This window comes from Galeopterus variegatus, unplaced genomic scaffold (genome assembly GCF_000696425.1).
Source record: "Galeopterus variegatus unplaced genomic scaffold, G_variegatus-3.0.2 Scaffold2349, whole genome shotgun sequence".
In the NCBI taxonomy this organism is placed as follows: Eukaryota; Metazoa; Chordata; class Mammalia; order Dermoptera; family Cynocephalidae; genus Galeopterus; species Galeopterus variegatus.
This window is the reverse complement of record NW_007728460.1, coordinates 244,744-270,481: the sequence shown is the minus strand read 5'-3', so window position 1 is coordinate 270,481 and position 25,738 is coordinate 244,744. Positions and strand designations below refer to the sequence as shown.

Genomic DNA, 25,738 nt, shown 5'->3' with positions numbered 1-25,738 from the left:
GGGTTTTTTCTTTTTTTTTTTTTTTTTTTTTTTTTTTTTGTCTTTTTCCGTGTCCGGCAATGGATCGCAACCCTCAGTGTCGCCCCCGTACCGGACCGGGACCGGCAATGGGATCGCAGCCCTCAGTGTTGCTCCCGCGCCTCGCTCAGCCAGTGAGCGGGAACCGGTCTGTATGTGGGATCCGAACCCTCGGCGGGAGCGCCGCCGCGCTTCCCAAGCGGCGCACTATAGCAGTGCACCACCGGGCCGGCCCAGGGCTGTATCCTTTGAATAGCATATAGCTACTAGTGTCTTGAAAAGACACACTTGAAAATGAAACATAAGGGGTAAAAAAAAAAAAAGTACATATTCTGCTAAGTGTGAAACAAAACCAGAGGCAGTTCATACATCTATATATTATGAATGAGAGCTCACTTTTGCTAATACATTTTCTTTAACTCATGATGGCAAGACTCCTACTCCACTTCTGACAAGGTAGAGGACAATTTATTCTCTGGTTAATTTAAACTAGAGACATTTCAGATGAGATAACTTAGAGCTTTCAGGACATGGTGAATTATTGTTGCTTTTGGATTATGGCCTCTCGACTCTTTCTGAGCAAAGTCTTTTTATCATTCTAATATTGCTACGGAAGGTTGACCCTACCCTAATCTTCAAGAAGATTATTATATTTTTTCTCAATAAAAATTGTACAAACCACCCTGAAATGAATTTTGGTCAAAATGTTGGAACTCCCCTTATAAATGATCTTTTGGAGAACATGTTTCCACTGTGAGAACACAATATTGCCTATTCAAAGAAGAATTAAATTTACGTAAGAGGAAAGTTCTATTTCTTGTAGAAAATAAGTGTACTACATTATCTGTTATAAGGCCTTTTAAAAAATTCCTTGATGTTATCAAGTGTAAAATAGAGCTAGAATCAAAAAAAAAAAATCTGTTGTATTTACTTTTCATATTTTTGCCTTTTTCCCTCAAAACAGGATACTATTAAATTACAAGAGTCGATTGTAAGAAAATATGATAGTGATTTATAGGACTCATACATTAGATGAAGGATATATAGGAAAGGTTATAAATTTCAAACACATTAAAAAGAAAAAATGAGTATGCCATCTTCAAAAAAGTTTTTAAATACAATACTAAATATGCTCTTGATGTAAAGAAGCAATGAAACAAAATGCGATGAGAAAACAGATCAGAGCATCATATACATCTCTAGAATACTTACCACATGCTGAAGACATCACTAAGGTCTTTACAAATCTAGAGTTATTTAACGTTCTCCCTAGCTCCATGGAACAGGCACCCTTATCCTCATTTTATGGATAAGGACTTTGGAATAACACACTGGGCCAGCCAGTGGTGGAAGAGAGGCTTGAACCTGGCATCTAGGGTTCTGGACACTGCACAACAAACACTGAGGGAGGAGTTGTAAGACACAGGTTCCAACTCTGCTCATCTAGTGACTAATTCTGCAACTGAGGTTTTGCCCTGATCTATTTAGTTTTACAGTGGATGGCCTCAAAGTCTTCTAACTTTTGTGATGTCTATAATCAGTGGACCAGTATTTGTAGGTTTAAATCAGGGGCAATAGGGAGGGCCTTTATGTTTAATAGTGATTGCTTTGGAATGCTAGTCTCCTCTTCCTTTCCAGTCTGTCCAAATGTCCTCAAAGTGTCAGGAGGTAAGCAACTAGGATGGCTGGATAAAGAGGGAGGAATAGATCATAATTAGGTCTAGAGGGAAGACATTCCTGTGGTTCTCTGCTGTCCTTTAGCCCAATCTCCCTAAATTAGAACTTTAATGAGTTACACTCACTTTTTCAGATCACTTGGTAAATTGTTGGTAGAAGCTGAAGTGTCTACCTTAATGACTTAACATTACCATAAAGAGACTGACTAGAGAGAATCTAGCCTATTACAATGTATTTTAACTTAAGATAATCAGTGCCCAGTTGACAAAGCTATTCCTGAATATATATATTTTATATAAACTATACATATATAACTATACATATTTTATATATATAAAATATATATACAACTATATATATAAAATATATTTAACTATATATATTTTATATAAACTATATATATTTTATATATAGTTTATATATAACTAAATATATATTTTTATATGTATAAACTATGTATATCCTGATATATATATTTTATATATAGTTTATATATAACTAAATATATATTTTTATATGTATAAACTATATATCCTGAATATTATATATATTTTATATATAGTTTATATATAACTAAATATATATTTTTATATGTATAAACTATGTATATCCTGAATATATTTTGTATGAAATATATAACTATATATAAATATATTTTTAATATAAATATGTATTTTTACTATATATACTTAGAATATTTTTATAATTAGTAAAATAAAAATCCTTTTTGTTTTTAAAGTGATAGCCTTGATTTATCTTAAAATTTTAATGAAGTTGCTTATCACTCCTGATAAATTATGTAGGTAATCTTTAAGCAGTAATTTTGATATAATCATAGAACATTAAGACACTATGCTAAGCACTTTAAACGTATTATCTCAATTGATTAATTGGTTAAACAACTCGTAATAAATCTGATAAGGGAATATTAGACTATCAATGGAAATGATTTGCAGAAGAAAAGCCAATATCTTGCAAATATATCTGTAATAAGTTGTTAATTTCAAAAAAAAATCACAAAGCAGCATATGAAGCATGGTTCTGCTTTGCAAATATATGGTTGTCTATATGTTCCATGTGTATCAATACTTAGAAAAATCAATTAACACTGAATTTCCAAAAAAAATAATGATAGTTATTTATGGGTGATATTATAAGAAAAATGTCTTCCTTTAGAAAAATCCATGCTCTCTAAATTTTCTATAATAAACATGAACTATTTTATAATCACAGGGAGATAAGATGATAGATAGAAGTTTTTTAAAAAAAGAATGGACATATTACTAAGTACATGCAAGCATGCAGTGTCTTTCAGTCTTGATTCTATCTCTTATGGGCATTTAATCATAAATGGGGGCTAATCTACTATTAGCACCAGTAATTCTTATAGCTGAACATGGAGAAATGCAGTTCTTTATTCTCAAGTTTTCTACCAGTTTTCTTCACATATGATCACACACAACCCAACCCAGATGAGAAAAATTGGGGCAGCAAACGGAAAGCTTTATTTCTATTGACACTACCTGATTCAAGCAACATTTTATTATCATAAGCAAGATGGTTTTCAGCATCACGTAATGACCAGTGTTAGTCATGCTGATGAGGTTTAAATGTTCTAAGAAATAACGTACTTAACTCCAATCATCTACTTAGTTAACTTTTCCATTTTACTCATCTATGCCTAATTTTTTTACATCTCATATAAATCATACAACTTACTCCCTTGGCTTGGTGCTCACAAGAACTCTTAGAGGCTTTCTGCTATTTAAGCATGATTTCAGGAAGCAATCCACTTCATTGAAAGGTCTCATAAAAACCAGGTCGCCATTAATAGCAAAAATCTTTTTCCCAACTTCCATGCCAGCCATCTGAGAGAGAAATTGCAAAATAATCCAAATTATATTTTAATAAGGACTCTAGTTCTTAACAAAATTATAATCTGAAGAGGTTCAAACCTTGTAGATTTTTTTTGGTTTTTTTTTGTTGTTTTTTTTTTTGTCTTTTGTCTTTTTCCGTGTCCGGCAACAGATCGCAACCCTCAGTGTTGCCCCCGTACCGGACCGGGGACCAGCAACGGGATTGCAACCCTCGGCGTTGCTCCCGCGCCTCGCTCAGCCAGTGAGCGGGAACCGGTCTGTATGTGGGATCCGAACCCTCGGGCGGGAGCGCCGCCGCGCTTCCCAAGCGGCGCACTTATCCAGTGCGCCACCGGGCCGGCCCAAACCTTGTAGATTTTGACATTTTAACACATGGGTAATGTTTTCGTACAAATAAAAACAGAACTGTGGATAACACAGGTATCATTCTCTCTGACCTAGTTTTCAATCTGATCACACAGCTTTGCTGACATCTGACCTAGTTTTCAATCTGATCACACAGCTTTGCTGACATTCTCTCCTCATCCCTCCTTGATTTGACATTGTGCTTTTCCTTGACCCTCTCTTCTTGTATTTCACGGTTCTTTTTCTTATTTCATCCTTTTAACTGCAGTCAAACACCAGGTTATTATTTTTTTCTAACTGTGTTTTCCATCTATATCCAATTAACTCAGAGAATTTCAACCTTTGTATATACCCGTATAGGAGGGAACTTCAAAATTAGTGGAAAAATAGAATCAAAAGATAACATAAATCTTTCCATGAACTTTTAGCATGAGTGTCTCCGGTGCGAAGGAGAGGAATGGCCTTGAATTTAAGAAAGAGAGCTCCCACTAGCACAGAGGTGTCGACAGTGCAAGATACTGACAAGAGGACAAGGAAGACATTACCCATCCTTGCCAACCAGGCCTCTCTTCTTAGCCAGCGCCACTGCCTATAAGCTGCCTGCTGTTTTGGTTGCCAGCTAAATGATGGACACCTGCATTAAGGCATTTTGTCAGTGGCATGGTCAGATAAAGCTGTGTTCTAAGGATATCCTCTGAAAATGCCTGGGAGAAACATTTTCTTCTCATAGAAAATTACTAGCAACGACCTTTGTTGGCCAGGTCCACTAACAGAGTGTGAGTTGACCAGACTTATTTTGTTTGAAATAAGTGTGTTGTAAATAAAGCATTGTCTTGCAAGAATATGTGTTTTGGTAAAGGTCAGAGACCTTGGGCATTCACAGGTAGTAAAGATGGGTGATAGTTGACCTAACGTTAAATAGATTCAAAGTTAAAAGCCATACTTCATGAATTCTCACATGCTTTATTAAAAATCTAAATATTGAGAAGTTTGCTTGAGGATTAAATACATTACAAGCCAGGCAGCAAAGTGAGGTTATGTTAAACCCGACATACTTGGGCTGTAGCACTGGAAAATGGCCTTCATGCAGGCAGAGAACTTTGTCAGTTTTATTCACTGTGTTTTTCCAGGGCCTAGAACACTGCCTAGTACATAATAGGTACTAAACAAATATTTCTAAATGAATTAATAATGAAGAGATTCCTTTGTTTAAAAGGCTGGTGGGAGAGAATGCCAATCAGCACTGATCCAATGAGAAAATAAGTGAAAGCATGTGCTTTACTGATGAAAGCTATATTCATATGAAAGATTGTCAATGGTGATAGGAAAACAGAAGACACAGCCCTTGACTGAATGGAAGAACCTTCTAACATACATAATATGGTCCCACCCAATGCAGTCCACATGGGGTTCCAGGTTGGAATCTGTGATTAGGGAAGCCCCACGGACACAGACTGAGCCACTTGACCTCCCAGGAGGTCAGGAAGTTCACAGCTGCTCTTCTCTAGAATACCACCATCTCCTGCCCCCAGTTATCCCTGAGTGTCCAGACATGGCTTGAGTGCCGCAAATCCCAAAGGTATTTGGTAGAATTGCAGAGTAAGATTATACAGAAACATCATCTTCAATAAAGATACTTAGAGCCTGCTTTCAATTTGTTTAGAACTTTTATACCAAGTTTGTGTGTCATGACATAAAGTTTAAGTAAAAATGTTAATTTGTATTACCTCTGCATTAGACCCCTTTTCTACCAACTTTATTATTGGAACTTTATTTTTGTCTTCTAGCCCGAATCCATAGCTGCCTTCATTAGATTTAATCTGAAATGCAAAATATTAACATTATTAACAAAGCAATTATGAAAAAAAGTTACAAATCAAACAGCATGAAGTAATATGCATCACAATCAAACATGCTTATAGTTTCCTGCTAATGTCTAATCAAGAAGGGAACATATATAACATATTAATGAACTTACCAATAACGATTTAGCTATAACATTTTCCACAACTTTTAAATCGTGTTTCATAAGTCGATGTTTCATATTTGACCCTTCCATTTCTTCATCCGCAAAAAAACGAAAAAGTAGGGGTTCATCTTTGAATTCACTTTTTTCAAGGACTACAGAAACATAGAGAGATTCAAATTGCTTCAATTAATCCAAAAATCAAACTCATTTTTCATACCAATGGCATTTGGTAAATTAATACCTGCCCCATGACCTCAGCTTTATACTCCTAGAACAAGTTACATTCACGAATACCCCTAGGATTTTTTTTCCTTTCTATAATTTTTAGCCAATGTTTCCTTTAAACTACTGTTACCTAAAGAATTTTGAATTTTTAAAAGCAGTATTTTTTGAATGTTAACTTTTTTGTACTTAACTTTTTTGTACAGTCACTTTCCAGATTAAAATCTAAATCTAAATAAAAGACTATAATGAATCCAAAAATGCATGCCATCCAAAACATAAAATTCTATGGTGCTTTCGAGTTGTAGTAAACATTTTCAGCATGTTTTTAATATCCTGCACAATTATGGGAAAATTCAAATGGATTAAGTGCTGCCCTTCTGTGTGCAAGCAAGTCCCATTGTGGTCACTTTTTTTCCAACACTTCCAACCAGAAATATGTCTTCTGGGTGAAATGTGATTTTAGTTTCCAAGAATTCCTAGTTTTGTCCATTTTAAAAGCAATGTTCTGAAATAACCTTATTTCTGCAAAGGTCAGTTTTTGCCCCTTTATCTGAACATTAACATTTTTCCCCAAACTTCCCAAGATCCCTGACATGCACTGAAGATATAAGGTTCATGTTTTGTTAGCTTTTTAAAAAATAAGACTAAATACTGATAAGAAGAATTTATATGCAGTGAGAACCTGTCAGCTGTCAAGATACTTTAAAAGAAAAATCTTTTCTATTTTTTTATTTATCTGTCCTCAGTACCTTGCAGTGTACTTGGGTCACATTGGTTCACTGAGCCAGGTAAGGCAGTGGTCCCATGGCACAGTAGGAAGAGTTAGCCTTTGTGAAAAGACAGGCCTGCGTTTAAATTCCAGGTCTGGGATTGATTCTAAATGTAGCATTGAGAAAGTTGTTTAACCCTCTGAACTTCAATTTCCTCATCTGCAAAACCGGGGAAATAAAACCTACATAATGTTGCATTAAACTAAAATGAGGTAATAAATGTAAATAACTTAGCATACGAGTACAGTAAGCAATCAGAAAGGACTTTTATTTTATTTCATTATTTTTACAGAGTTCCAACAAATGATTGTTGACCAGATGAATGGATGTATTGATCTTTGAATGGAAGACTGGTTGGCAGCATGAGTTAAATGAAGCTATCAACCACAAATCAAAAAGCTACACAAGCCATAGTTGACAATAGAAATGAGAATATGTTTTAGATTGAGTTAATGATCTAAGCAGTTTCCAAAGCTCACATGGTATTTCTGCTCCAGCTGTTTTCCTCCACCAAACAGTCTGTCAGAAGCAGCAAGACAGGACATCAATAAAGCCAGCAGGAGCTGAGCTGCGTATGCTTTACTGACAGACTTTTGCAAGGAAAACTCTAGTTGTAACTCAATATTTTACAATAGACGTTTAGATAAAATTACTACTTGCTGATGCTTCATGTTAAAGAGAAAGATAATTGAAACTTTTGAAGGTTTTAAGCTTGATATTATAGTTTTAATTTCCTAAAATGCTATGATTTCTTCCTAATAAGAACAATAAATATTCAACCATATACATATGCTCTCATTTAATCATTCTAATATATACCACCATTCAGAAAAACCATGAGTCCTATCTGAAGTAGTTTTAACAGGATATATGAGATTTAAAAAAAAAAATCTTCTAGTTCAAGCCATTACTCTTCTGGAATCAGCACAATCTAGAAAAATAGAACAGAAGTCATGGCAACTAGGAGATAACAGTAATTCGACAAAGGACTGGCACCAGCAGTGAAACTGAATGCAGATGTGGTGACCCGACATGGACCCATGGCAAGACTCAGAAAGTCTTGCTGGTTCATCTCTAAATGACCTCACTGAAGCACGAGTGTCCCAGTGTACTAAGAAGAACCAAAACAATGAAACACACATCTGTAAGCTTCCAGGGTAAAGATCCCTACCATGGTGCATAAATCCATTGTCACAGAGTCCAACACCAAGTATCATTGCCTCTTCTCTGGTGCGGCAATCCCCCTGTCAACCAAAAAAGCACCGTGCTAGTTAATAGGCAACTGAAGGCTTTGTTGCATCATTACAACCTTTGACATTCCGAGCACTGTATTCAGACAAAGCCTTCCATGTATTACAACATGCATTGCTTCATAGGACAGGATGCATCTAATTGTCATAAAACACTCACTTTATGAAGACATGTTCTTTTGACATTAAATGAAAAGCAAAGATATAATGTTTCTTGAGAAAAACCATACTAAACATGAAAATATAAGTACCTAAAATTTATTGCTACTATAAATGACGACTTTCTGTTATTTATTAGATCTTGTATCCCAGTATTCAACAGGGAAATATCTTGTAAATTGACAACACACTAAATAAAGATAAGTAAAAATCATTATGCATGATCTCGGCCATTAACTCTTCCCTTCCACCAAATTGCCTTGCTCTTTAAGGACCCCCTAAAGAAACCTATTAATCTATGGTGACTTGAAAGACCTTAAGAGTAAATTGTTTGGCTGAGCCAGCAAATGCAAGCTTCTCTTACACTGCTTTGCTGAGAAAATAATCAGATCCCATAACTGAACCCAACCAAACAGCCCAAAGCAAGCTTTTCTTGGTTTTGATCTAGAAAGCACACATTTTATTCATGTAAGTATGGATCCATGTTTATAAATATGCATAAATTACTGTGTGCGTGTGTGTGTGTGTGCGTGTGTGTGTGTGTGTATATATAACCATCCAGTTGTATGTTTTACAGTTAAAGAAATTCTGACACATTACCACATTTTCTCCTAATCCTGTCTTTTAGCACTTGGGTACTCTACCAAATCCATTTTCTCTTCTCCCTGGCTTCTATTCCATTTCTATTGTCAACACCGTAATCTGGTGTTGCTTTACCTTTCTTCTAAATCATCATAATTTTTTTTCTGTACTCTCTCTAATATACCTACAATGCCCTCTCTTTACCCTTTGCCCACTGAAATTCTGTCTATAAAGGACCAAGATAAATTCCACCTCATGCTATGACAATTCCAACCTTCACTAATCTAATCCTCCTGTTAACTACCAAAACATTAATAATCTGTAACTTCAGATTATGCATCTTACCTTCTTCAAAAATCTAGCTGTTTTATAATTTTCATGCATTCATTAAAAAGAGATTTATTTTTTTTCCAACATATTGTGCCAAGTGCTAGAAACAAAATATTAAAATACTCATACATAAAACAGTAACCTGCCCTGGAGTTATTCAAATCCAGTGAAGGATCTAGTCACTTAAAATGTGGTATATAGTAAGTACTATTTTCCAATTTAGTCAACATTCACGATCAGGAGATATACCCAGGGAACTAGGCCCACAGAAGAAGACCCTGAGCAAGTTAGAGGACCTGGCAAATCTTCCTGGGGTACATGATACTGGAGCAGAATCCTAGAGTGTTTATAAAAATGAGCCCAATTGACTAATAGTCCCTTGAAGGCAGAAACTATGCCTGCTTCCTGTTTTGCTTATTTTATTTTAATCATCAAAGCACTTGTTTAAATGTTAAGCTTACAAAAACAGCTTGTTTAATAATCATTGACATTTGATTGCTTTATTTGATCAATCATTCAAACACTACACTGGCCAAACGCATATTATACTGAATAAAATGGTGTAAAAAATGTGTTCTAAAATGTTTTGGAAGCCCTATGCCTTTCAACAATCCTACTTGTGCCACATAGACCACATGAGCATTAAAAAAAAAAATGGCAGAACAAAAATTGCCTGGGGGAGAAGAAGCAAAGCATTATTTAGTTACAAAACATGAGTGTTCCATACATGAGTCACATCTTACATGAATTGATGCACTTATCAAATAAGGAGTTAACTGCATGGAATAAGTTATTTTACCATAAACTGTTATAATGGAAGCAACCCAAAAGCAAGTGAAAAACGTATTCAGAAGAAAACAGAAGTCATTATGTTTTCCAAGATGACATCACATAACATATATTGCAGAATAAGAGAAAAACTGTGGGATCTAGAATATACCCCCAAACAATATGTACACAATCGTATTAGAGCCAGTTCTTTACTTTGTCCTCTAAACGTGTCCAAATTAACTCTGTTCTAGTCAACACTGGAAATTAAGAATCATTTGAGAGTCTTGGAGGAAAGAGACCATTACTTTTTATATTTAAAAAAAAAAACCCTTCATATCAGATTTAGAACTTTAACTTATTCTCTTATCATTGATTTACTATGTCTTTCTCTTCCAAGGCAGCCCATGTGGTCTTAATTTGAAGCTTAATTTGAGTGGGTTATGTCCGATACTTCAATTTGGATAAGGTTTGCAGTATCAGAATTACACCTTCGGTGATAGGGAAAAGATGACATGTATAGCTATTCCAGTAAGTGGTAAACAGTTGTGAAAACTAAAATCCAGAAAGATCATGTGACTCTCCCACGTTTATATAGCTAGTTATTAGCAGAGCTGGCATCAGATACCAGGTCTGAGTCCTGGTATCTCAGGATCAGATACTGCCTGAGTCCTAATACAATGCAGTTTCTACTATGTACCATTTCTACAGATAATGTCATAACAGACCACTAAAAGAAACTGAAGAAAAAAATAACTGAAACTTGGTTTATTTCTGAGCAGTTTATTCTACTTTTGTAATGCTCACCTTTGGAAAGTAAAAGTGCCAAGAAAAAGTTAATAACTGACTTCCTGAGTTAGAACTTTAAATGTTTATTCATCACCAGCTTTTCAAATAAATTTTCCTCAGTTTTTGCACATAATCAACATATTATATAAGTTCACAGGAATTCTATAGCAGTATAATCTCTGTGTGAAATTCCAACTCTGATTCTGAATACAGAACTGATTCCAGTGACACGCGTTGACCACAGTGTTAAAAAACACAGTGTAAAGCCACCGGAAATATGAATTAGGGTTTTATCTAAAGGAAATTGTTTGGCTTCTTCTAAAATCTGAAGTTCTAAATATAACAAATAAGTGCTACAAAACACAAAAATAGGTGGTCTTGAACAGACTAGAAATTAATATTAAATAAAAATCTCAAAATGGATGTGCACAGATGAACCAAATATGGATCATAACAACTGAAACAAAAATATAAACATTTCATAATGAAATATCAAATGTTAGCTACTCGTAACAAAGAAAGTAAGTCCCTTTAAGAACAAAAAAGTAAAACTGCTATGAAGTTGACTCACTTATCCAAACATAATGACTTACATCTCAACTAAGCAATTTTCTCTCCCCAAAATAGTAAGTTCAGTTAAAGTGGATATCAGTTTTCTTAGCCTTTTCTTTAATCGGTTGAAAACATTTGATCATTTATTAGTTGACCTAATATGAGAAAATTAAATAAATTTATATTTGAATATCTATTATGATAGGCTAGATATTCCTAATTTGTTTCACTTATAAGCAAATAACATCTTCTCAATACCACCTGCCAGCATTCAAATCCTGCTTTTGCTCAAAGCAGAGCAAAAATAACAACAATAAATTCTGTACTTTTCTATTTAACGTATATGAAGGCAGATATTAAAGCTCATTTTTCAAAGCACAATTGTTATCTAACAGGAAAAAAGACACAGGGAGATTAGACTAACTTGCTAGGACTAATAAACAAACAGATATTTTAAAATAAATTAGTGAAAAAAAAATCAAAAATTTTTTAGTCTATGAGCATAGCAATTCTTCACTTATACTCAAATTATGCTTCGTGTTCTTTGATGGATCTCAGCTGATATTTTTAAAATAGGAACATCTTCCTTTTGAAAGACAAGATAACATAAAAGTTAAGTTTAAGGACTCCTAAGTCTGATTATCTAGGTTCAAATCCTAACTCTGCTTCATATCACCTGTATAAACTTGGGCAAGCTACTTCACTGTGCCTCATTTGTAGGCAGATATTGTTTAAAAAAAAAATGGTACCTAACTCACATGCTCAAAGTTTAAAGCAGCAGAGAATGAAACTTAGAAACTTCTGTTTGTCTATTTACCTGTGCAATTAACCAGTCTATCAGTTTGTTGGCCATGACCACAGATTTGTAGGTTCTTAAATGGTAATCTTTATCTCTATAAAGATAAAAAAAAAAAAAGCAAAAACATTAAGCAAGAGAATAAGTGAGCGCAAGGAAAGTTTTTTTTTTTTTTTAATGGTAACTAATTTTTATTTCTAAAATGAATCCATACCAAGAATTTATCATGTAAATGTCTCCAGAAATATTTTTCCATGGCTAATACTCTTACAATTTTATAGGAAAGCTGAAAACAATGCCTGATTTTTTTCATGAAACATCCTTACAACTTCATTGACTGACTCATATTTTCAAGCTCCATATTTCAAAGAGAAAAAATAATATCATAGGTACCTTCTGAGAAGCATTTAACCACATAATCAATAAAAGCTGCTTAAAGGTTTAAAATACCAAGGATGAGGAATTATTAAGTCTTATACAATACCAAGTAAAAGCTTTTCTACTTAGACAAAAGTACTTATGAAATGAACATAATACACATAAGAAAGTTTTCATTTAGTAGCCGGACAAGAGGAAAGTTTACCAATGTACTCTGAATTGATTGCCCAAATTATGTGCAAATAAGAGAAGTTTACAAAGTATGTACAACACCTGAAAAATCCTTCATCAGCTCATACCAGGGGAAGAGACCCATAAGGATACCAAAACAGGACATCTCTTCTTCCACATTTTCTTATAACCAAATAGATTTTTATTGCTGTACTATCTTGTAATAATTTAGCTAAAATAAAACATCTCATTAATAAAAGAATAATAAAATAGAATTTCTTCCCTTTAATTCATGGTAGATTCTGCTAAAAAACTTCTCAAAATGTGGAAAATAAAGCAACACCCTTTATTCCCCCTCCCGAATTCTCCAGGAAGGCTGGAATTGCCCTACAGGATTATACATACAGCTCTGCAGGCCGGACCACAAGAAGACACACTGAGAACTTGTCATTCGTTTTGTCTCAATGCACAGACATAGTGACACCACATTCCCAGGGAACCTGGGGAGTCAACTGGCTATCCACATCAGACTTCCCATTCAGGAGACTTCCCAGAACGGAGAAATCATTCAAAGTTTAGAGACCAACAAACTCTCTTGACCCAAACTGGGCCCCAAGGGCAGAAATCTACAACTCATTTATTTTGCAGGCCTGGATCAAAGGAGAATAAGAAAATGACAGTCTTATCAAAATGTCAAAGATCCAAACTGCAAAAAAAATGTAAAGTAACTAATAATTAGTAGTTACCTTCACTATCCTTTAGCCTATGTCAGTAACTTATAATTAATATTCACATCATTATACCCACTTCCATAGAAAAGGCTTCCTAATAAATGGTTGAAATTTCTCAGATTTCAATAATAAGTGAACTAGGTTAGCCAATAAATAGCATTTTTTTTTTTTTTGTCTTTTTTCGTGTCCGGCAACGGATCGCAACCCTCAGTGTCGCGCCCGTACCGGACCGGGACCGGCAACGGGATCGCAACCCTCGGTGTTGCTCCCACACCTCGCTCAGCCAGTGAGCGGGAACCGGTCTGTATGTGGGATCTGAACCCTCGGCGGGAGCGCCACCGCGCTCCCAAGCAGCGCACTGTAGCAGTGCGCCACCGGGCCGGCCCAATAAATAGCATTTTTTAAAAAATCTTTTAAATCTGTTTCCATGTTTCTGACATATCATCTCCCATTTCATCTTGGTTTCCATGAGTATTGATAAGAAAAGGATCGTCCACTAGAGACAAAACATGGGTCTGTGGATCTTCACGCCAAGTAACTTTCCTTTTTTTTTTTGTCTTTTTTTTTGTCTTTTTTCCGTGTCCGGCAACGGATCGCAACCCTCAGTGTTGCCCCCGTACCGGACCGGGGACCGGCGACGGGATCGCAAGCCTCGGCGTTGCTCCCGCGCCTCGCTCAGCCAGTGAGCGGGAGCCGGTCTGTACGTGGGATCCGAACCCTCGGACGGGAGCGCTGCCGCGCTTCCCAAGTGGCGCACTATCCATTGTGCCACCGGGCCGGCCCAGTAACTTTCCTTTTTGTAAGCCAAATGCACACATATTAAAAGCATGCTATCACACATTCCATCTGTTTTATGGTTTTTTTCTCATAAATTTTCCCTTGACAACTAATAAACAATTTTTTCTAGCCAAAGAACAATTCCTTCTTACCCGCTCCTCTGTAAGATGTAATGTAACTTTGATAGGAAATCTCATATGGTTAAAATATATTTACAGAACACAGTATTGCACATACAAAATCCACATATACACAGATGACAGAGAATTAAACCATTATTGTTTTTTACTATTTTAGCAGAAAAAAAAATTAAGTACCCAGTTGCTATCGAGTTAAGTACTTAGTATTAAGTTATGCAAAATATTTGCGTGGTATCTGTGACAGGATTATGGCAGAGAATCAACATTTATTCTTTTCCACCTCTTTCTACTTTGCAAAGCCTTCTTGTGAAAGCAGACATGACACTTTCAGGAGTAACAGGTAAGCTCTTGTTTTCTTATCTAGAACCTATATGCAATGTGTTCTCCATGCAGCATGAGAGGCCATTCCAATGTACTTACACAGCAAATTCTCGAATCTTTTTAATTTTTTAAATTTCAGAATTCCTTGGAATTGGAAATCAGAATAAAAAACAGAAACACTGTACACATCAAACATTTGGCTTTTATAGCCAAGATTGAAAAGCATCTTTATTCATTTTGAAAATGGTACATGCAATTTAGTTCTGAAAATATGATTTAGTCAATAAACTTCAAATAACATCTGGCCATTTGGAATTATTTTAACATTCTATCAGTTAATGTATATAAATGTACATTACAAAAGTACAGCAATACTACTGAAGACCTACTCTGTAAGTGATCATAATACAAAACTCCGTTTTCCATTGTCTTTCTAATAAGATAAGTTGAAAATTAACCCCGATTCCTCGTTTTTTTTTTTTTAAAAGGCATGATTCAACAGAAGGGAAAACATGATAGAGAATAAAATTATAAAATTATACGAATTAACTCCAAAGTAATTCTTAATTTTCAAGTACAAAATCTCTTCTTTGGAAAAAAGATTATTGGAAAGTTAATATACAAGTAATCATAATGGTAAATATTTAAACAGTATTTTCAAATCCTCTCCCAATCAGTCAACTACTATTTATTAAACATTAACCAAATGTGGACTGTTTCATTATCAAGTCTATAATTAACTGCAAATTAACAGCAAAATAATTTTAGAAATCATAACAAAAGAGTAGAAGATATTGTAGAATCAGAAGCTCAGAGAAATTTAAGGATATTTTAAGATAAATTATTACTTAAAGTAATATTTAAAAGCAAAATTTTCACTTTTGGAAGAAAAATAAAATACATTCTTGCTGAATACTGTATACCTAATACGCAATATAAATACTTCCATTTAAGTCTCCCAGAACTTAAAAACCAGACTCACCTTATCACTGGAGTAAACAGACTATGAAGACGGCAATATAATCTTACACCCTATGCAAAATAGAGATATGTCAAAAGCAAGCAAGATCACTAAAGGGACATGCCAATGAAATTTTGAAATAAATGAATTTATTGTCAACATTCTGGAATCATTGCACAAACTCCACCAATTTAAAAATTATTCAAATGTTGCATTACATCATAAAACTAATATGATTTAAATCATTAAAGACTAGGATTAAATTATGCTATAAATTCGTCATATATATGTTGTATACATATATACATACACAAAGTTTTTTCTAAATTATTTTTCTTAGAAGGTAGAATTTCTAGACTTAACTTAAAAAGAAAATAAATACATACAATAATACATCTATAATATTTGTTCATCCATATGTCAATATACATTTTGTCAACTGTACAAAGAAAATTGGTATTACATTTATTTTACATATTTGTATATTTTAAATTTATTCAAGTATCATAACCACATGTTGCTACATGTGAAAGTTTTCTATGAACATAACCTTCTGAGTGATGCACTAGCAGTATTTCCATTTAGAACTAGCTAAGAAAATGAAAAAAAACAATCTAACTTAGTATTTTTGAAATATGAAAAATAAATTAAAAGGTTTGTATATGTAATTTAAATGCTAGAATAATTTTTAAAGTCTCTAAACAGCTTTTTATTTTTCTGAAGTATTACAACATGAATTCTGCTATTAAATAGGTTATGAGAAAGATTGTTACCTTTGAAATTACATCCTGCATTTCATTTCTTGGATAAAATGTTCCATCATCATAGCGAAACCGATATAACATCTGTTCTGGTTTGAATTGGTGTTTGTCAGTAACTAAGAACATAGGAATGATATATTAAAATACTGACAATCTAAAAGATGGCAGATAAAAAAATAAATCTGTGAAATACATATTCACAAATATTGAAACTTTAGTCATCTTACAAAAAATTTTTGCTTTCCTGACACATCAATGCCAATCCAGTATAATAACAGTAAGTTTTGTAATAAGATTTTATTAATTATATATTTACAACTTCCATATAATGACTTAAGAACTAAACCGAGGTTAACAACATTCATTTCACATAATCTATGTTTTTACATGTGTGTGTAAATATATATAGTATGTATTTATGCTTATATCAATATATGATTTCATGATTCATACTTCTTCACCATGCCACAAAGCTGAGCAAAAAGCACCCTTCAAAATGCAGATTTTCAAATTAGTGAGTTGTGATTTGACTCTCTGCCCTAGAAGTCGATTTTTGCATTTATCTATTTTATCTCACTATGATCAGGCCAAGACCACACATACACCAATCTTGACCATTAATCCTATGCTTAGACCTCCAGAGTAGATTCAGTAATTTCAATATGTAACTGATTTAAAAACTTTAGCAATTCTTACATTGTGAAATGCTTTTCTTACATGTCATTTAAATTTGTTTTTCTCAGTGGAAAATGAGAGTGGCTATCTTTCATTACCATTCTCAGGATAAGACTTTCATATTCATAAAGACCCCTATTCCCAGTACCAGATGGCTTCACTGGTGAATTCTACCAAACATTTAAAGAATTCACACCAATCCTTCTCAAACGCTTCCAAAAATTGAAGATAAGAGAAACTTTCCAAACTCATTTTACAAGGCCAGCATCTAAAGCCAGACAAGGACACTACAAAAATAGAATATTACAGACCAATATCCCTGATGAATATAGATGTAAAAATCCTTAACACGATACTAGAAAATCAAATTCATCAGCACACTAAAAGGATCATAAACCATGATCAAGTGGGATTTATTCTGGGATGCAAAGATAGTTCAACATATGCTCATCAACAAATATGATACATCACATTAACCGAATGAAATATAAAGATCACATGATCATCTCAATAGATTAAGATGAAGAATTTGACATAAATTCAACAACCTCTCATAATAAAGGCTCTCAACAAATTAGGTATGGAAGGAAAGTACCTCAGCATAGTAATGACCATATATGACTAGCCCACAGCTAACATTATGTTCAACACTGAAAAGCTGAAAACTTTCTCTCTAATATTAGAAACAAGACAAGGATGCCCACTCTCACCCCTTCTATTCAACTTAGTACTGGAAGTCCTAGTCAGAGAAATTAGGCAAGAAAAAAAATAGCCATCCAAATTAGAAAGGAAGAAGTAAAATTATCTGTTTGTAAATAACATGGTTTCAGATATTAAAAACCCTAAAGACTGTACCAAAAGACTGTTACAACAAATAAACAAATTCATTAAAGTTGCATCAACATACAAAACAAAAATCAACAGCATTTCTATATACTAACAACAAACTATCCAAAAAGAAACTAAGAATACAAGATATGATAGTATCAAAAAATAAAATACTTAGGAATAAATTTAACCAAGGAGGTGAAACATCTGTAAACTGAAAACTATAAAACACTGATGAATGAAACTGAAGAGAACACAATTAAGAACACAATTAATATGGGAAGATATCCTATGTTCATAAACTGGAAGAATTATACTGTTAAAATATCTACATACCCAAAGCAGTCTACAGATTCAATGCAATGTCTATGAAAATCTTAATGGCATTTTTCAAAGAAATAGAAAAAACAACCCTAAAATTCATATGGAACCATAAAAGACCCTAAATAGCCAAAGCAATCTTGCACAAAAGCAATAAAGTTAGAGGCATCACATTACCTGACTTCAAAATAAACTACAAAGCTGTAGTAATCAAAACAGCATGGTGCTGGAATAAAAACAAACACATAGACCAAAGGAACAGAAGAGAGATTCCAGAAATAAACACATGCATTTATGGTCAATCAATCTATAACAAAATGTGTCATGAACGCACAATGGGGAAAGACAGTCTCTTCAATAAATGGTGTTGGGAAAACAATACCCACATGCAGAAGAATGAAATTGGATCCTTATCTCACATCATATGCAAAATTAACTCAAAATGGACTAAAGACTTAAAAATAAGACCTAGAACTGAAAAACTATTAGAAGAAAGCAAAGAGGAGAAACTTCTTGACACTGGTCTAGGTAATGATTTTTTTGGATATTACCCCAAAAGTACAGGTAAGAAAAGCAAAAATAGACAAATGGCAATTCATCAAACTAAAATGCTAGCATAGCAACGGCAACAATCAACACAATGAAAAGGCAACCTGTAGAATGGAAAAAATATTTGCAAACCATATATCCAATAGTAGTTTAATATCCAAAACATATAAGGAACACATTTAACTCAATGCCAAAAATACAAATAACCAAATTAAAAAATGGGCAAAGGCCATAAATAGATACTTCTGAAAAGAAGAAATTCAGATGGCCAACCAGCATATGAAAACATGCTTCACATCTCTAATCACCAGTGAAATGCAAATCAAAACCACAATGAGATATAACCTCACACCTCTTAAAATGGCTGTTGTCAAAAAGACAAAAGATAAGTGTTAGCAAAGATGTGGGGAAAAGGAAACCCTGCTACTCTGTTGGTGGAAACATAAATTAGCACATCCATTATGGAAAACAGAATAGACAATACTCAAAAAATGTTAAATAGAACCAGCATATTAAAACTATGATACAGCAATCCCACTTCTGGGTATATATCCAAAGAAAATGAAATCAGTATGTCAAAGAGATATCTGCACTGCCATGTTCATTGCAGTATTATCCACAATAGCCAAGATAAAGAATCAACCTTTAAGTGTCGACCGATAAATGAATAAATAGAAAAAATGTGATATATATAATAAAATACTATTCAGCCCTAAAAAAGACAAAAACCCTGTCATTCACAACAACATGGATAAACCTGGAGGACATTATATTAAGTGAAATCAGCCAGGCATGGAAAGACAAATACCACGTGACCTCACTTACATGTGGAATTTTAAAAAGTTGAAAACACAGAAGCATAGAGTAGCCTAATGCACGCCAAGGCTCTGGGGAGACATTATATTAAGTGAAATCAGCCAGGCATGGAAAGACAAATACCACGTGACCTCACTTACACGTGGAATTTTAAAAAGTTGAAAACACAGAAGCATAGAGTAGCCTAATGCACGCCAAGGCTCTGGGGAATGGGGGGAATGGAGATATGCTGGTGAAAGGTACAAAGTTTCAGTCAGACAGGATGAGTAAGTCCTGCAGATCTACTGTACCACATGGTAACTACACTTAATAATAATGTACTGCACACTTGAAAACTGCTAAGAGAACAGATCTTAAACGTTTTCAGCACAAAAAGAAATGACAACAATGTTAGGTGATGAATTTGTTAGTTTGATTGTAGTGATCATTTCATAATTTATATGTATGTCAAAACACTGTACACTATAAATATAAACAATTTTAATTTGGTGATTATACCTCAATAAAGCTGGGAGGAAGAAAAGACTCCTATTAAACCTCCTCTCAAGTTTTCTCTTTTCCAGGCTAAGTTATTTTATACACAGTCTAATAATAATAATAATAAAACTGTTCTAAAAAAAAAAACCTCAAATTAAAGCTCAAAGACTATATCCTTAAATGTTTTCTTTACAGGGAATGCAACATTTGCAGAAAAAATAATTTGCTGCACAGGGTTATACTTTCATGATTAGGTAAAAGACTTTGACCTTTAATTTTTGCTAGAAATGTTGAAAGGGGAGAAAAGGCTGTCAGCATCAGTTCTCATGAACTATATCTACTGAATCCAGAAGGAAGTCAAAAGATTTGTTAATAAACATACACACACACATTTGTGAAGTTTTAGCTCTTTTTCTAAACTTTCTATTTGGCTTATAAAATTGAGACAAGATTGTTGCCAAAAAAAGATAGACAACACAGCCTCTGGCATTGTTTCCCCAGGCCAAGCCATAAAGATAAAAGCATATGTGAAGAAAAATAAAATCGAGAAATATTTCCAAACACTATGGCATGTTTCAAGATCAGTAATTAAGTTTTTTTCCTGTGCAATCTACCTATTCCTATTTTTATCCCTTAATATTCATTGAAATAAATTATTGTCTTGATATTCCAAAATTCAAGGAAATGTTGGGCCAAATGTCTCTTGCCACAATAAAACAAACAGTGGTGTAACCTATTTAAAATGGACTGCTTAGCTCTGGAAGGCAGTCTTGTGACTTTGATCATAAACCTTGGGTTAATCTGCTTGGAAAAACAGTGAGCAGTTCTACATTCAAACGCACTCCCCAACTTCTCTAGCATGTAAAATGGGTTTATTAACTAATGAGAGTTCAGGTTATCTTATGAGAAAAGTTGTTTAATGCAATCCTTTAAACAGTTCTATGAGAGAACCCAGGATGTTCGGTAAATGTTCAGCAACTGGAACTCTAAGTGGTGGAGGCACGGGTAGTGGGGGAGAAGGAGCTTTGATTTGCAGCATTTGTCAATTTCTGTGGTATAAATACTCCCACTCTGGCCAATTTCTAGCTACCAACTTAAAGTTACTGAACATGGAGTTAAACCCACTGTGGCATTCCATTAGATAGGACTCGTATTTCCATGGTACAGAAGTAATAGATATAAATAGCCTCAAGAGCACAGGTAATGGTAAAATGTAGTAAAATAATTAGGAAGTGTTAAGTTTTAAGAATGTATTACCTTGTTTATAATACAATTTATGTACTTACATGCTAATATAATTTAATTTTTAGTAATAATTGCATTTAACAACCAACAAGCTTGCAGAATGTTTTTAATTTAATTATCAAGCTCTCAGGAGCTTGCATGAGCCAACTTCAGCAAACCACATGTACAACAAATGAAATCTCTGAATTCTCACATAAGCATTTCTACTGTAAAGTAGTAGAGGCAGACAAGATGAATATTATCAGCATCTTACAGAGAAAACATCTTAGCCCAACCCAAGAATTCCTGCTATGGCTGGGCTTTGCCTGTGATGAAGTTCTCAACAATATTTGCAGTGTGAATAACAGCAATAATAGTCAACTTTTTTTGTTTGCTCTCTTTAAAACAGATGATTCATTCAACTTTATTTCAGGAATTCTATTTTCATTATGTTCACTAGAATGCAGCTGGAACTGCATTTTAATGAAACTAGCACATTTGATCCATATCTCTTCATTCTAATAGAATTACTCTGTTAATGTGAAATTGTATAGTATGTTCTCTTACCCCCAGTTTGGGGGAATTTGTATTAGCTAATTTCAAAGACTAAAAAAAAATGTTTGCTTCTCATAACAGTAATTCTATATGCCAAATCTGACATTACAACTGATCAAATGATCAAATCCAGATAACAACAAAAACACAGGCGACTAAATCAAACTGTAACAATCAGAACAATATTAATAGAAAGTACTCAATGCTATATTTCTCAGAAAAAGAGCTAATCAAGATATAAATATCATTGCTGAAAAAGTTTTCAATTCACATAATTTAAATACTCCAAGTGTTCTTGCATTCAAAATTTCAAAATCAAGTTTAATTTGAAATGTGTTTAGTACTTCCATTTCAAAACTGCATTGTTGGAAAAAGTGATGCCAGAGGTCGGGGGACAAATTGATTAGGACTGAAATTTTCCCATTCTCACACACCCTCAAAAAATTTTTTTACCTTGCTTGTTGTTTTTTTTTTTGGAGGGGGGGAGGCAACTAAAAATATTGTGAGAAACATGTTAACAGAATACCAGGGTGGTTCTTTCTCTGTGGAATTTCACTTTTTCTTTCAGATCTTTCAACAGTCATGAACAGAAGAACAGGTCAGACTCTAAGACTATGTATATAAATATATTTAATAAATATTATTCCAACTCTACTTTGTACTAACTTACAACTGACTTGAACTTGTTTGACTAGCTATATCTTTAAGCAAAGTCATAACACAGTTTTATTATTGTAAAGTAAGTAAAATTCCACCCCCGACAGCTATGTCTTGGATTTTCAGAACCCAATTCACTAGGCACATAAGCAACAACTTCCAAGTCCCCTTTGTCAAACATAAGAGCAGGAGTGGGAAGAAGACTTGAAAATAACCCTACAGTCCCCCTGAAAGGACCTCCTCCCGCTACATCCTGACACTTCCCAGCTCTGAGACTAAAAGCTGCTATACTATACTTTTATCTATTACAAGGTACTCCATAACCAAAAGGGAAAGTATTGTGCACAAACTCAGCGTAGCTCTTTCTAGAATATAGTAAGCAATGCCACAGAAGTACAAAAGGTTGCCTATCCATCATTTTTAAACAAATTAAATAGTATCATTAATTGCTGATAGATAGCTTTAAGATCATTTATTTTTTCCTGTTATTTCTAATTCATGAAGGTTTGAAGACACTAAAATTAACAAGCCACAAACTTCAACTGAAAGTAGAAATGCTAAAAGTTATTGCTGTGACTATTATGCACTATCATTGGAAAATGTTAACAAACATATATAACGATTACCTTGTCTTTAATGTAATTCCTGATCTTATATTGACCTGAGAGCTATGCCTCAGGGGCAGACATTGGGTAGTTACTCACCAAACTGGTTCAGCTTTTGTTTCTTTGTAGGCCTTTTCAGTTTTCTTTGCACTCAAGGTTGGCCATATAATTGACTTGGGGCCAAGGACATGAACACAAAAATGATGCACATGGGAAGTGTACCGGCCCACTTAGGGAAAAAAGCAACCTCAAGGTAACCTTTGGGAATCACGCACTGAGGATGGCTGAGCCTCTGTCAGGCACCAAAACCCTGCAGGGGCAGAAGACAACAGCCTCATCGATTCCCACTGATTGTACCTTACAGGAGCAAAAATTGAGCTTCTATAATGTCAGTCACTGTTTTGAGGAGGTTTATTTGCTACAGCACTGTTATTAACCAGTGGAAAACCAGCTAGTTTTCCTTGTCAATATGCGCTGCCAAAACAATCACATCCCCAACCTCATGGATTTCTGCCTTTCTGAAAGGAAATATGTCAGCAACTGGGTTACTTGGTGGACAGGGTAAGAAGATAGATTTAAAACAATTAGACCATAAAGGTCATCGATTCATGTCTACATACATTAAAGTATCTAGTTTATGGGACGAAGGAAAGAATCAGTAAGGAAAGGAATAAACAAAAGGTATCCACAAGCAGGTTTTGCCCTTGTTTGCTTTACTGGTAACACACAGCCCTTGGAAGTACATGGTCTAAATGGAAAAGAAATCATCATTTCAGAAGGCTGATTGATTGTACACAAAAACTCTCTACATGCCACCTACTTGAGCTTCAGTGAACTGCAGAATAAAACAAATACACTCCATTCTTATTTCCAAATATACACTTGGGCTTGGGATTAGGGGAAAGGAAAGAGGAGCAGAAAAGAGGAAAGCCATGTAGCTCAACATCTTTTATTTTTACTTATAAGTCTTAGGTAATGCTTTTAGATGTTTTAATGATGTTAGTGGATTAAGTACAAAATCATATATTACTTGTAAGTATCATCTGTTCACTCATAGTAATTATTCATTTGTTGCTGGTGAGGTGAAGAGAAAGGGCAACCCTCCTACACTGTTGGTGGGACTGTAAATTAGTGCAGACATTATGGAAAACAGTATAAAGGTTTCTCAAACAACTACAGGTAAAACTAGCATACAATCCAGCAATCCCTCTACTGGGTATATACCCAAAGGAATGGATATCATCACTTCAAAGGGACACCTGCACTCCCATGTTTATCACAGCTCTATATGCAATAGCCAAAATATGGAACCAACCTAAATGTCCATCAGTGGACGATGGGATAATGAAAATGTGGTATATCTACACAATGGAATACCATTCAGCCATAAAAAAGAATGAAATTCTGAAATTCACAGCAACATGGATGAACTTAGGGACAATTAGGTTAAGTGAAATAAGCCAGGCACAGAAAGAGAAATACCACATGTCCTCAGTCATTAGTGGAAGGAAGAAATGAATGAGAGAGAGAGAGAGAGAGAAAGAGAGAGAGAGAAGAAAAAGAAAGAAAGAAAGAAAGAAAGAAAGAAAGAAAGAAAGAAAGAAAGAAAGAAAAGTCATAATAATATGATGAACTTTCAGAAGGAGAGAACAGAACTGTGGTTACCAGAGGTCAGAAAAGGGGAGAAGAATAGCAAGAAATAGGTTGATGGACACAAAACAGCTAGTTAGGAAAAACAGAATCTACTGATGTACAGTCAAGCTAGGCATCTATAATTAACATTAATTACTGCACGTTATCAAATGACTAGAAGAGAGGAGACCAAATGTCCTCAACACAAAGAAATGATTACATTTATAATGATGAACATGCTAATTATCTTGACTTGATCATCACACATTGTACGCAGGTATTGATATTCAACTCTGTACCCCACAAATATGTATAATCAATTATGTTTCAATAAAAAATAATTATTCTCTTATATATTCATTCAGTAAGTATCTACTGAGCACCTGTATGTGCTGAGAACTCTAGGCATTTGCTGTATAATAACAAACAAGGCTTCTGTTCTGATACTACTTATATTTTTATTGGAGACTGGGATAGAGTAGAAGAAACAAGTAAAACAACATGATAATTTCAGAAAAATTTCAGTATTTTCAGAAAAAATTGTCAAAATTTAAAAAAATTTTTTATAGTGGAATGACAGGACTGATGGGCTTCTAAAAGCCAGAGTCATAGAATCCATGAGCCATTAAATAAGGATTAATAAGGATTTTTGTCATTTCGTTCACTGCTGCATCTCCAGCACTTAGAAAGCGCCCTAGCATATATTAGGAATTAATAAACAGTTGTTGAATGAGATCAGCAAAAGCGAAGATCCTAAATCATCTTGGAGTGTGGAAGGAAGACACAGGCCAGGGTGGCCACAGTGTGACAAGTTAGGTACAACACTAGGTGCCAAGCTCAGAGTGGAAGTCCGGGGCCCAATCCCATAGGGCCTCGTAGGTCATGGTAAGAGGCGTGAACTTTTCTTTAAGTCTGATGTGAAGCCATTAGATAACTGTAAACAGGGGAATGCTTTGATCTTATACCTGCTTTAAAAGCCTCTTCAGCTGTCCCCTGGAGAGTGCACTTCGGGTGTGGGGAACAAAAGAGAAAGCAAGGAAGAGATGACAGTG

At 34.4% G+C, this 25,738-nt stretch overlaps 1 protein-coding gene across 1 annotated transcript in view; it reads right to left on the bottom strand.

Moving 5' to 3' along the window:
- Positions 1–25,738, bottom strand: part of PREX2 (phosphatidylinositol-3,4,5-trisphosphate-dependent Rac exchange factor 2) — a 164,851-nt gene that overhangs the window by 23,208 nt on the left and 115,905 nt on the right. The window contains exons 12-18 of the mRNA XM_008581413.1: positions 16,360–16,463; positions 15,608–15,657; positions 12,129–12,204; positions 8,053–8,125; positions 5,896–6,038; positions 5,645–5,737; positions 3,415–3,563 (exon numbers count right to left, since the gene is read on the bottom strand). Of these exons, the coding sequence (XP_008579635.1) occupies positions 3,415–3,563; positions 5,645–5,737; positions 5,896–6,038; positions 8,053–8,125; positions 12,129–12,204; positions 15,608–15,657; positions 16,360–16,463 (688 nt within the window). The remainder of the gene's footprint in view (positions 1–3,414; positions 3,564–5,644; positions 5,738–5,895; positions 6,039–8,052; positions 8,126–12,128; positions 12,205–15,607; positions 15,658–16,359; positions 16,464–25,738) is intronic.